This window comes from Choloepus didactylus, chromosome 1 (assembly GCF_015220235.1).
Source record: "Choloepus didactylus isolate mChoDid1 chromosome 1, mChoDid1.pri, whole genome shotgun sequence".
Taxonomy (NCBI): Eukaryota; Metazoa; Chordata; class Mammalia; order Pilosa; family Megalonychidae; genus Choloepus; species Choloepus didactylus.
This window is the reverse complement of record NC_051307.1, coordinates 145,766,044-145,780,436: the sequence shown is the minus strand read 5'-3', so window position 1 is coordinate 145,780,436 and position 14,393 is coordinate 145,766,044. Positions and strand designations below refer to the sequence as shown.

Below are 14,393 nucleotides of genomic sequence, written 5' to 3'. Positions count from 1 at the left end.
TGAAGGCTAGGTAGATGACAGACAAGCCAGACAGATGTTAAATTAAATAGAAGCCAGAGAGCTGCTCTTTGTGCAAGAGTATCTCTGGATAAACTGTTACCAAGGGGGGGATCAAGGGAGAATCACAGGAATTTATTTTCCATTCTCCTCCCTCTAGTAGTGTTTTAGCGTATATTATTTTTATAACTCAAAACAGAGTCAGAAACAATTTAAATGTCCATTAACAGGCAGCCAGTTAAAAAATTTATAGTACATCTATACAATGAAATACTATGTACCCTTTAAAGAAATAAAGATGTTTATGTACAGAAAAAGAATGAACTCCAAAATACATCAAGTGAAAAAAGAAAGGTGCAGAAGAGTATGCACGGTGCACTACCATTTGCATGGGGAAAACAGGTCTAGGTAGTTATATATATATATATATATATATATAATCTTTGTATACATATGCATGGATGTATGCACATAGGCTTTCTCTGGAAAAACAAAAGAAACTGGTAACAGTGGTACTCTGAGGAGGGGGAGCAGGGGACTGGGCAGGGTGAGAGACTTCTCTCAATATATGCTTTTGTACTATTTGAATTTTTGGTCATTTCATGTTTTGTTACCTATTTGAAAACTTTTTTTTTTTTAATTTAAGGAAGTCATCTGAAAACATTTTTCAGCATCATGACTTAGTTTGAAAAGACTCCTCAATGGACTTCACTAAGAGTTTAGAAAGTGTGCCCCTGAGAAGGTGACCACTGGCTGCTGGGGCCAGGCATCCTCAGAGGACTGAGCCTAGGTAGGTCTTGGTGGGATGAATGCGGCCCTGGAGTCTCAATTTTATCTGCACCCTGCTGATCAACCTCAAAGACCTGAAAGACTATACATATACACCAGAGAGTATCCTAGAAACAACCAGAACTGCAAGCTGTTCATCGACAAGCACAAATGGAAGATTCAGTGGGGGTGGGCCAGAATCAAGAGTAGTCTGGTAGACCACTAACTTGGAGAGTAAAGACCACCCTCCATTTTGGAAGTGCACTTGCTAAATTGAATATATGGTGGATGAATGGACCTACGGATGGATAGATGGATGGGTGGATTGCTATGAAAGGCTCTATCATTTCCTGACTCAGTGTAAAATGATTAGTTCCCTAAACATCCAGGAAGATCTCAACATAAGGGACATTGGTGGAGTCTTACGCTATGTTCTGATAAAGCTAAGGCTGGCATATATCAAAATTAAGAGGTTAAAAAATTGACTCTACTAGGGAAACGTCACTGTGTCCATCCTCGTTGAGGTTCCAAAATCTCAATGTGACACACAATCATCTATCAACTGATACTTATCTTTGAACCCAAGCTAGGTCAGGCCCTTCCTGGCCTCCAAAGCACACCCTCAGCATTTCTGCCTCTTGACTCTCCTCCTATCCTCTCTTTTCTGGAAGGCCTCTCTGCCCACCTACCCACATCCCATTTTTCAAGGCTCCATTTATGTCCAACCACCTTCCACCTTCACAAACACTTTTCTGAACACCCACCCTTCATCCAGCTTCCTCTCCACGGCATTCAGTATCTATAGTTAGGATTCTAAACCTTTAGTCCAAAGGGCACAGGCAAGACAGAATTACATTCTCAAGCATGGAAGACTCCTATGGGGAATTCCATACGGCAAACCGTTGCTCCATCTCCGTCTCTCCTCGCAAGGCAGCACACACTGCAGTCATGGAGGTTAGAGTGTAGTAAGAAAGAGAAATAATTAAATAGTAATATGGGGGTAGTACTAGAGCTAGGGAGATATAGGGGGCTATGGGAGAACATAGCAGGAACATCTAGCCTAATGCAGGGCTGACAGTCAGGAAAACTTCTAAGCGGATACCTGTAGGCAGCATAGGAGTTAACCAGGCAAAAGTCAGGGAAATAATGTCCCAGGCACAAGTAACAGCTTGTGTCAAGACCCTGAAGCCAGAGGGAGCCTAGCCAGTGGGAGAAACTGAAAAACATTCAGCACGGCGGCAAGACTCAGACCTGTAACCATAACAGAAACGATTCACTTATGACACAACTCACAAGTGTTCCCAACACACTGCGGTGGAGAGCGGCTGCTCAAGATTCTGGCGCCACACAGGTCAGAACGCGGTAATTTATAAGCCTGTTTTTGTATGCTAGACTAGCAACTAGGAAACTGGCTGCATGTTTCTTCCCTCACAGTACCCTGCATGCAGCAAACTCACAAGAGGCGTTCAATGACTTTTAGCTGTAAATGCTGAAAAGGCTAAAGTTTTTCCAGGCAGCAGGAAGGAACGACACTGGGAGATCACAGCCCCCATCACATCTAAACCAGGAATAACAGTAAGAAACTTTCAGTGACACTTGCTATGCCCTGCTTGTGCTAAGCACTTTGCATTTCACTTTATCTCCCACGAGTACTGAACAAGGGAACATCATTTTTTCCTTTCTTATTTTATATCGTTGGCTGTGCCTGGTTGTGCTACTACTACTGACAAGATGGGACATAAAATAAAAGCTAGAGGTCCAGGGAAAGAAGAATATGCAAATAAAAAATAAGCTGAAGGAAAAAAAAATAAGTTGAAGGACATCCGTAGAACCTAAGATTTGCCACAATGCCTACATTTTTGTCCTTAGGTGACCTTAATGGAGAATTCTTGATTAAGATTTTAGCAATGACTGTGCCCAGTTCATTATTAAGAAAATAACCCAAAGCAAGAAAAACACCAGGAGCCCCAAAGAGCATCACTTTAAGCGACTTAAGCTCCAGACTTCAGTCAACAAACTACAGCTAAGAGATTCCCCCACATCACACCACACCCGACCAGATCTACCACATGGATCTTTGCTTGCTTCGTAGCTTTTTTTTCTCTTTCCTTCTTTCTTTTTTTGATATTTAAGATGTATAGAGAATAATAACAAATACCCACATACCTACTGTGCTAAGATGTATAGAGAATAATAACAAATATCCACATACCTACTGTGCTAGTCTGAAGCTGTTAGATGCCCCAGAGAACACCATGTTCTTTTAATCCATTCCTGTGGATACAGACTTATTGTAGGCGGGATCTTTGGGTTAGGTTATTTCAACTGAAATGTGACCCACACCATTCAAGGTGGGTCTTAGTCCTTTTACTGGAGTCCTTTATGAAAGAATAAGAGACAGAAAAGGCCCAGAGAGCTTAGACAGGAAAAGTCTCCAGATGTGCTGAAAAAAGGAAGCCACTGAAGCCAGAAGCTGAAACAAAACCCAGGAGAGAAGGACTAGCAAACACTGGCTGTGTGCCTTTCTATGTGACAGAGGTGTCCCAGATGCCAGTGGCCTTTCTTCAGAGAAGGTATTGTCCTGTGATGCCTTAATTTGGACACTTTCACAGCCTAAGAACTGTAAATAGTAAGTTAATTTATAAATCCCCATTTTAAAAGCCAACCCATTTCTGGTATATTGCATTCCAGCAACTTTAGCAAACCAAAACACCTACCATCCAGCTTAGGAAATAAAACATTACAATACAGCTGAAGACCACATCCTGATTTGTTAAATATGATTCTGTCACTGTTCTCACTGTTTGAGAATCATCTATGATCCCACAGATGAGCCATGCAAAGATTTTGCTAAGTATCTCTTCTATCAGACACACATACACACACACAAACACTTTTTTTAAATAAAATCAGGATGTGATACTATCACACTGTATTGTAATTGTTGGTTTTCTTGTCTATATCCCACCTGTCTGGTATTCAAGACAATTTCTATATTTCTACATTCCTAATGTCTCGCACATGGTAAGCATCGGTAATCTGCTGTTAAATGAAGCAAGGAATACAAATGAAAATACCTTGCATAAGCACAAAGCACAATGAAAATGAAAACCTTAACTTGCTTCAACCAGGAAACTCTCAACTATAGAAATAATAGTGAAGGTCACAAAAAGGTTTCTCAAGGTATGGTCTGTAGAACATTCCTGAGTAGATGCTATTAGTTGATAGGATAAAAAAAAAGTACAAAAATCAAATAAGATTTTGAAATATTGGCTTGAACAAATATAAACCAGTTTTTCTGATACAGGTCTTTGGAGTCTTTAATGCGTATTGTGAATCTCTAGCAGAGGGATAGAGCATGCAACATATCCCAAACCTATTAGTCCAGAAAACTTTTACTCATAAAGCATCTGAATGAACTAGAGTTCCAGAGAACACACTTCAGAAAATGCTCCTCTACCAATATTTCTATGAACTAAAACATTCACAGACACCCACAAAGCAGCAGAAGGCCATCCCCTCATATACTTGCCCTTCAGAAGAAATGTTTATTTGGTGTAGGATCTATATTTTCTAAACAATATAACTTCTACAGTCAGTTTGTTCAAACACCACAATTACATGGAACTTTGAAAAGGACATGAGATATGGTAGGTCTGTATAGGTTAGAGTGAAATAGCAACATATCCCAAAGTAATTTGGGTGGAGATAAAAATATATTCGGGGCCCCCCTGAGGAGCTGGAGGAGGATGTGGAGGTGTTGGACTTCCTCACGTGGATTGTTGCTGATATTCTCACAAACACTAGGGACTGACGGCTTGACATGCTAGCCCCTATGAAGCTTGTTACTGCAAAGGAGAGGCTAAACCTGCTTATAATTGTGCCTAAGACTCTTCCCCTGAGTGCCTCTTTGTTGCTCAGATGTGGCCCTTGCTCTCTAACTAAGCCACCTTGGCAGGTGATCTCACTGCCCTCCCTCCTACGTGGGACCTGACTCCCAGGGGTGTAAATCTCCCTGGCAATGCAGGAAGTGACTCCAGGGATGAATCTGGACCCGGCATTGTGGGATTGAGAACATCTTCTTGACCAAAAGGAGGATGCAAAATGAAACAAAATAAAGCTTCAGTGGCTGAGAGATTTCAAGTGGAGTCGAGAGGTCACTCTGGTGGACATTCTTACACACTATATAGATAACACTTTTTAGGTTTTAATGTATTGGAATAGCTAGAAGTAAATACCTGAAACTACCAAACTGCAATCCAGTAACCTTGACTCTTAAAGACGACTGTATAACAATGTAGATTACAAGGGGTGACAGTGTGACTGTGAAAACCCTGTGGATCGCACTCCCTTTATCCAGTGTATGGATGGATGAGTAGAAAAATGGGGACAAAACCTAAATGAAAAATAGGATGGGATTGGGAGGATAATTTGTGTGTTCTTTTTTATTTTTATTTTTTATTCTTATTCTGATTCTTTCTGGTATAAGGAAAATGTTCAAAAATAGATTGCGGTGATGAATGCACAACTATATGATGGTACTGTGAACAGTTGATTGTACACCATGGATGATTATATGGTATGTGAATATATCTCAATAAAACTGAATTAAAAAAAAAAACTTGCCCTTCAATGATAAGCTAATCACTTCAGTCTTTGGTCTTCCCTATGATCCTTTTACCTTTTTTTTTCTTTTTTTCAAGCTTTATTTATCAAAAAATTATTCCTTTGTTTTTTTTTCTTTGAAATGCCTTTTTTTTTTTTTTTTTTTTAATTTTTTGATAAATAAAAGTTACCACCCTTTGGGGGGAAAAAAAAAGCCTGTCCCCTGGATTGGTCAATTGCTCTACCTCCCATCCCCCTCTCCTGTAGTTAGAGATTTGAAAGGGAAGGAAAAGGAGGGGCTCTGATAGATAATGCCATAATTCCTACAAGTCTTAACTCAACTGGTCAACAAACTGAGACTTGCTGCTCTCTCAAACTCAGCCACATTTATTTTTAATCAGTCTCCACAATTACAAAAGCAATGGGAAGCAACCTAGCTCATTTCCCCCTTGAACCACTTTACTAACATTACCTAATTAAATCTCTCAACAAGTTCTCAGCAATGCACCCAATCCTGACATCAATTGGGCACTTTGGGACACTCAGTCATCTGCCTCCCTGTCATATCCGTGTTCACTGTAAAATGATGTAGATTTTTATTTACTAATGATGGAAATCTTGATAAGAATAAAATAGAAATAGGCACTGTAAGTGAACTATCTGTTTCTGATGTTTCTGTTGTTGTTGTTCTTCATCATCTTTCCAGCAAAAAGAGCTCAAAATCTGATCACCAAGATCGAGATCAGAAGCAAAGTCTAATGCTCTAGCCATCACTCCTGAGTTATTGGTCACCAAGGAAACACAATTATAGGCCCTAATTATGAGCACATAATTGGCATGAGGCAGCATGGCAGAAGGGCAGGAGCACAGGTTTTGGAATCACACAATTCTAATCCCATCTCTGCCACTCAGACCTGTTATGTGACCCTGGGCCACGTACTTAATGGCCTGGGCTTAACCTCATTGAGCCTCAGTCTCCTCAACAGTAAAATGGGACAATAATATGTACCTGTTTACAGGATCACTGTGAGGGTTAAAAGAGTCCCTGTGAAGGGACTTATAAAGCTTATTAAAAAGTGTCCATACACACGTGCTTGGAGCGTGCCCCACAGGTGATTGTGATGCTGTCTCTCTGGGAAGTACAGACAGCTCTCTGTATTGACTGACATCCAACAGGTCACCAAATATCAGTTATCGTCCCTCCTCATCTCTCCCCACTTCACCATCCCATTCCCCACCCCCAACCCATTCCACACACAAAAACAACACAACTGGCAGCTACAGGCTAGATTCTCAAAAATTAAAAGTAGACCTTTCCTAGAATGGGTTGGGAGTCCTCTGCCCAAGACTGTGAAGTGAAAAGGCACCCCATGACGGGTATTCCTATTTAGATTTTTATAAACAGGAAAACTGACCTGTTTGGGGCTTAGCTATTTTAAATTTAAAAACTGACTTTTAACTCCAGATCCAGGTTGTAGTTCAGAAGCATAGCTATAACCTGAACTCGGAATCACCTTACCCTACTGCCGTGTTGGGAAATAGGTAAGGGGAAGCAAGAACTAACTTGTACTGTCTACTATGAGCCACACACACTACATACGTTATCCCATCTAATCTTTCAAATACTATAAGACAGGTATTAGTATCTGCATATTTGCAGACAAGGAAACTGAGGGAGAAGGCAAGAGTTTGTGAATAACAAAAGACCCTCCAAGAAAAATAGCTACATTATGTTGTCATCCAAAGATAAACAGAAAAAACAAGCCAGAGATCAGTTCTTTTTTAAGAACATAAATTAAGAATCGTTTTTTAAATATTTTCAGATAGAAAAGGATTAGAAAATTAACTCAAAAGCTACTCAAGAATGTGTTTCTGCAAAATGAAGGCATAAACCAAAAAAAAAAAAAAAGGAAGACCTGGGAAAAGGAATTAGCATTTCCAGACAAGAAGTGAAGTGAAGATCCAGGACAGAGCTGTTGTGGGCCTAGAGAAGAACCAACATAGAATGGCACAGAAAGATGGAGGAAACCTGGCAGTAAAGGCTTAGGGAAAGGAGACTTGATAGCACAGACAAGACTGAGAGTCTGGAAAATTTTGAGATTATAATAAATTTAAATAATGCATAAAGGCATAAAGAGGCATTTAGAAATACTATAAGAAAAAAAATTAAGAAAGTCATGGTCCAAATATGAAGAAACTAAAAGGTGACATGAATTTGAACAACTGATGAAGGATGAGAAAAGAGAATCCATTTGGGGCTGAAATATCCTCCTTTGAGTACCCAGGAGTCCTGACTCCAGATCCAATGTGCAAGTCTAAAATCCAATCCTCACACACAAGGCAGTGAGTCTTATTTGCAGAATTATAATAATGTAAATGCTGCCTACAGATTTCCAATTTTACGAATCATTTATGAATAAAAAGGTCAACTTTGGGGCAAAGCACAGGTACAGTTTATGGTTCAGGGCTTTTACAGTGTTAAAATGTGATTGACACACTGCCCTCCCCACTACGTGGGATCAGACACCCAGGGGAGTGAATTTCCCTGGCAACGTGGAATATGACTCCCGGGGAGGAATGTAGACCTGGCATCGTGGGACGGAGAACATCTTCTTGACTAAAAGGGGGATGTGAAAGGAAATGAAATAAGCTTCAGTGGCAGAGAGATTCCAAAAGGAGCCGAGAGGTCACTCTGGTGGGCACTCTTACGCACACTTTAGACAACCCTTTTTAGGTTCTAAAGAATTGGGGTAGCTGGTGGTAGATACCTGAAACTATCAAACTACAACCCAGAACCCATAAATCTCGAAGACAATTGTATAAAAATGTAGCTTATGAGGGGTGACAATGGGATTGGGAAAGCCATAAGGACCACACTCCCCTTTGTCTAGTTTATGGATGGATGAGTAGAAAAATAGGGGAAGGAAACAAACAAGCAAACAGACAAAGGCACCCAGTGTTTTTTTTTCCTTCAATTGCTCTTTTCCACTTTAATTATTATTCTTGTTATTTTTGTGTGTGTGCTAATGAAGGTGTCAGGGATTGATTTAGGTGATGAATGTACAACTATGTAATGGTACTGTGAACAATCGAATGTACGATTTGTTTTGTAAAAAAAAAAAAACAACAATGTGATTGACAAAAAGTGAATTATAGAACTGGTAATGACTGAAACATCATAAAACAGAATTTTAAAAAAAAATTAATGTGATCGCTATTCAAACACACAAAGGTCATAGGGAATCAAGAAATAGTGACAAAAGTTGAGGAAAGAAAGAAAGAGAAAGAAAGAAAGAAAGAAAGAAAGAAAGAAAGAAAGAAAAGTGACCTAACAGACAAACTAAAAATAACATAAGTATCAAAATTGGGAGAGGAAAAAGAAAAGCAGTTTAAGGAGCTACATCCTCATTTTCATATCAGGAGTTAAAAGTTGATAAATCAAAAAAATAATTGTAAAAGCACATAACTTAGGGTTAAGGAGGTAACAATCTAAGAATTAAACACAGAAACAGTTAAAAAATAAAAAGGTTTCTTCTGTGAACCTTGAGGTGGTGAAGGAAACCATTGTTTTTCAACAAAAGTCCTTCTGTACTATTTGATTGGTTACCAAGTGCACAGACCATTTTGACAAAAATAATTTTCTACCACACATTTCAGAGAAGGCAGAACATTAAAATTACTACTAAAAATTGAAAGTGATAGCCAAATGCTATAGTTGGAATTGTAGATGAGTGGAACAATATAAGTATTTCTTCTAATATTATGTTATTTAAATAAAAGTTTTCTACAAGAATGTTTTGTAGGGAAGAATAAAGATAGAAAAGTCTTTCTTCACAACTCGACTGAAGCTAGCTCATTTTCTTCTTTATAACTCCCTATTTTCTGGTTTATGTACAATAAACATGCATTCCACTTACAATGAGAAAATTTTTTAAATTTTAATGTGATCACCATTCAAAGCCGGTGTGCCAGGTTGCTAAGAGCCCAAAAGCTACACGGACAGTGGGAATAACACAGCCGTATTCAGAGGCTACATGCTTTAACATTCGATCTGCTCTATTGTTACGTGTTACCATAAAGAAGACTTGGACACCACAGGAAAGGTATGAAGGCTAAGGAAAGGCGTCCTTTGGGAGATACCAGAAGGTGATTACATCATATTCCCAGGAACAATCTTACTTGAGAAAATGACAAGCTTTTTAGAACTTTATAAATGGCCAGGATTTGTTTAACATAAAGCTCATGGTTCAGCTCGGGAATTAACAAAGGGATGAAGGTGGGGGGCGGGGATGGAGGGGTGGATGGGAGAGAAAACTACTCTGTAAGCTGAAAGCAACAGATCAGAGGTCCAGTCCAGAGTCCACCATTAAATAACCACATGACTTTCCCAAAATCACCCTTTCCTGACCTCAGTTTTCCAGTTGGGGGCAGGGGGGTGGGAGAGAGGGGACTGACCCTGTCAATTCTAAAATCCTGTGGTTTCCCATTTATAAAACCCTTGACTCCTAACAAAGTCAAGAATAGGATTCTACTGCTAGCCCCATTTCACAGACGGTGGAGCAAACTAATGGGTAGACTTCATGAAAATTAACTCAGGTCAGTTGACACCATTTTCCAAACTTCTATTTAATCCACTAAACTTCATCGCCTTTTGAGGCTGTGTAATAAGGTGTGACATATAACATTTACCTTATTCCAACTTTAAACAAATCTCCAAAAGTATCACAAAGAACTCTTGGCAGATTGCTTATCCTGAAAGACAATAGTTACAATGACTTAATTTCTTAAATTCTCCTAGTTACTTGGCCAAAAGTTTCCAGGGATAGCATCAGATCAGGCCAGCCTACTACTAACATGTTTTTCAGCTGTCAATTTCATCAACCATCCAAAGTGAAATGAAAATTCATTTTATATTGGTGGAATGTCTATGGTGGGCAGATACGTAGAGATGGATCTCTAAAAACCTAAGGCTAACTTCCATTTTTGCCCTAGATTCATGAACATTATTCTGAGCTACTCTGATCATTCAAAACACATGTAAAAAGTGTTTTTGTTGTTGTTTTGTTTTTGCTTGGCGGTTTTATATTTCCTAGCTTTTCTCAGCTATTTGGCAAATAAAGCTCTTATTTCTTATTTTTAATAATCAGAGTAACCATATTGATCATACACCATATGTATATATGTACATGTGTGTGGGTGTATGTGTGTATTCATAAAGTGTTTAAAAATCATTATTTGGGACCAAAAAAAGCCCCCCCAAAATCATTAGAAATTATTGTCTTTTTCTTCTACTTGTATTTATTACAAAGTCCATTTGTATAAAAGTCACAATAAAATATTCAAAACTCCATTTACCTAAGTGAACCGAACACATGATGCTAGGTATTTTGGCCCTTTATGAACTATAGAAACCAATGTCATTCTTCAGAATACATCACACTTAGGAAAATATGTTAATAAGTCACATATTGACTCCCACTAGCCACTTAGAAGTCAAAACGCTGAGGACACATCCGCACTGTCTCTCCACAACTCAGAGAAGTCTAGTTTTGGAATAAAATGATGACCAAGTCTCTTTCAGGACAAGGGCTTCTCAGCATTGCACCAACCCCAGAAACAAATAAAGAATTCCTCCTTGCACAAGATGTCAACTGTTTTGGGATGGAGAAGGAACAGGAACTGGTCACTAGCATGAGTCAAAGAGTTAACTATAATAAACCCATCTATCACTGCACAGTGGTTAATTAGGACTCTTTCATAGCAAAGTATCAAATATTGGTGTCAAAGAAAAGCTTACATTTTAATATAGCAAATAACTTCTCAACATGACTTTTGAATGAAGGCTACCTACCAAAGAAGTATGGGCTTTAAAATGAACTCTAGGGCAAGTTCTTAGAAGAGGAGTTTCCATCTTTGGCAGTGAATGCCAGGGAAGGCAATCCTGAACCAAGTGGTACAGCTGGCAGATTTCCATCTAGACCTTGGATAACCTGACCCCCTATGACCTCACAGGTTACACTGCAAGTTCCAACTTGGTTTCTCCAAAGGAACGTAATTGTCTTTGGGTACCACAAGCGAAATAATCTCCACTAGAGCTTGTAAATATATTTCCCTACTCCGATCAAATTCGGATCTAATATGAAATTCATTACATCAAAAAGCTGGAAAAATGCGAAGGGAGGAAGCATGACAAGGCAGTCTTCCTGATTTGATGATATTTTAGGTTACCAAGTGCGACATAATAAAACTCCTGACCCAATTTCCACACAAGGGATTTGTCCAGGCCACAACTACTTAACCACTGCAGTTGCTAATTACATCACTGTGCTCCCCGGTCATTACGTCATCCAGCTGGGAGCAGTAAGGCCTAGCCGGTATGGTTCACTTTTCCAACTTTCTTTTCCCAAGAAGCTAGAGGCTCCAGCCCACCTACACTGCCAAAAACCCCTCTCCTCCCCAAGTCTCAGAACTTTTCTCTGGGGTGTCTAACTTACGGTGGGCAGGGAAGAGGGTAGGAGTCTGTGCACAGGAGTCTGCTTCAATACTCCAGATTGAGGGCAAAGTCACCTATGAGTGTCATAGGAATTTCCCCCAAACTTTTTTTCCCCCTCTGCCTCTAGAAGTTTCCAAGTCCTGAATTTCTTGGGGCTTCCAGGACCCTGGATGACCCTCACCAGACTCAACCTGCCTCTGACCCCTTAAAATTCCAACACCAAGCAACTCACTCCCTGACCCCCTACTTCCAGCTTTCCATATCTTTGGGTAAGAACCGTGGAAGGACACGCACCTTCACACACACATACACACAAACACACACACACACACACAGGCAACCGCGCGCGCGTCCTGAGCACCGTGACTGTGCCTCCTCGGCTCCAGACTTACTTGAGGAAGTATCTCTGGCCAGTGGCCGTGAAGGTCATCTCCCAGCCTGGGGGCAGCGGTAGCTCGTCCGTCACGTCGTAGGACTGCTGGCGGAGGTGCGCATGCTGCTGCGCGGGACTGCCCGCTGCGCCCGCGCCTGTGCCCAGCTGCAGGGACGCGGGCGACGAGTGCGAGCGGACGTGCTGAGCGCCGCCGGCCAGCCGTGGTCCCGAGTGGCCACCCGACGAGTCGGTGCTAGACTGGCGCGAGTGTGAGCCCGAGTCAGGCTCCTTAAAGAATGACTCCGGCAGGATCTTCTTCCGCCACGAGCTCGGCTTAGGGTTCATCACCGAGTTGAAGAGAGCTTCGAGGTCCGTGTCAAGGTCCTGCGTGACGTGGATCACTTGCTGCCCGGGCGGTGGGAGAGGAGGGGGCGCCGAAGCCGGATTCATTTTCTGCAAGGAGAAGTGAGTCAGATCAGCCTTTTATTTAACAAAAGTCGTGGAGACGGGGTTGGGGGAGAGAATAGATAGAAAAGAGAAGACAGATAAGTGTCCGTCTCGGGATCCCAGACACTCAGAAGTAACACCCACCGGATGGGGGAGGGGTCCCTTCTTGCCTCGAGAATTATGCAACTTTTTTGAAGCAAAGAAGTTACCGGGAGGAGGAGGAGGAGAAGGAAAGGCGGAGAGGGTGGGGGTGGGACGGTTGGTAACTGCAGAGGACGCTGCTGAACTGTTGGTGGCAAAGGAAAGGTCTCAGCTTTCCAGGACAGGCAGACCCCCAAAGAAGTCTCAACCCGAGCCAACTCCACGACGTCTCGACTCCGGAAGCCCCAGAAGCCCAGCGCCCTGGAACGGTGCCGGGCATGTGGGTGCGCTCCAGCGGGCACTACCTGGGCGCGCAGCGAAGCCGAGCCTGGGCGCGCGGCGACCGCCGTCCCGCCCAAACTCGCCGTCGGGCCTGGGTAGCTCCGATGCGTCCCGAGCTTGCCGGGCTGTAGCCGGCCGGAATGGCAAATCTCGAACCGACTCGGTGCAGCCTAGGGGCTTCGGCTCTCACATCCCCTGAGCCGGCCTTAGGCGCTCGCTCTCGGCGAGAGGGAGGCGCAGGAGGCACAGACAGCGCGACCGCCGCAGCTCCCAGACTGTCCCATAAACAAAGTTTGGAGCAAACTCCCACCCCCAGGAAGGAGGCGGTCCGGAAAGTTGAGCTGTTGAATTATGCATGACTTGCGAGTCCAGAGCCTGCCTGCCCCCGCTCGCCCCTCCTCTTCCTCCTCCTCCTCTTCCCACCCCAGCACCAGAAAACCCTGGGCGTGATGGGTACTTTGCAGGGTAAAAGGAGACGGGTGCCCCCCACCCACTTCTCCCGGCCTCGCGCACCTCTCCCGGGGAGCCCTGGACCTGCATTCCTTCGAGTTTACCACGAGACTTGGGGCGGGATCAAAGGGAAAGTGGCCTGAGCCTGTTTAATCAAGGGGTTGTGGACCGAAACCAAGGCAGGGGGCGGCTGAAGGCATGCGGGCAAGGGGACCAGGCCAAGGAAGGGCTGGTCCTGGGCGCCGCGCCCTCCCCGCCAGCTGGGCGCCGAGGCCCAGCACCCGGAGCGCCGCACAAACCCTTGGCTCTGCCCAAGGGCGGTCCCAGTGCGTTCCGGCGCGGGGAGCCACTAACAAGGCCGGCCTTTCCACGGGAGGCTGCTTAGCGCTTGTGACCATATTTGGTGCGGCGATGAGGCATCTCGGCTGCTTGGCTTTCAATTGTCTCCTCCAGCGCAAACGGTGCCCAGAAAGCGCCTCTGTCCTGGAGATGAGGCTTCGCCAACTGATGGGTTGTAAACAAACAACCTTCAAACCTTTCATCAATCCTGTTTCCTCTCCGGGGTGACTCAGGCTACTAGTTATTGAGAAGAAACCGGGTCCCAAAGCTGGGTACTGGAAAGGGAGGGCGATTGCGCCCCCTCCCCCGCGCACGCCGCGCGGGTGGTGGGAGGATTGGAATGTCCCTGACGCCCTCTGGAGACCCTGGAGCCGGAATAGAACCGGAGCAGGTGGCTGGGAGTAGAGAGGGTGCGCCAGTGACCCGGAAAAAGCCACCCACCCAACATCGACTGGATCTGGGAGAGGGGTGGAGACCCCCCTGCCTCTAGTTAGGGGG

At 43.1% G+C, this 14,393-nt stretch overlaps 1 protein-coding gene across 1 annotated transcript in view; it reads right to left on the bottom strand.

The window, feature by feature from the left end:
• Positions 1-13,418, bottom strand: part of WWTR1 (WW domain containing transcription regulator 1) — a 127,147-nt gene extending 113,729 nt beyond the window's left edge. The window contains exons 1-2 of the mRNA XM_037842915.1: positions 13,130-13,418; positions 12,256-12,689 (exon numbers count right to left, since the gene is read on the bottom strand). Coding sequence (XP_037698843.1) covers positions 12,256-12,686 — 431 coding nt within the window. The 5' untranslated portion in view covers positions 12,687-12,689; positions 13,130-13,418. The remainder of the gene's footprint in view (positions 1-12,255; positions 12,690-13,129) is intronic.
• Positions 13,419-14,393: the final 975 nt, after the last annotated feature.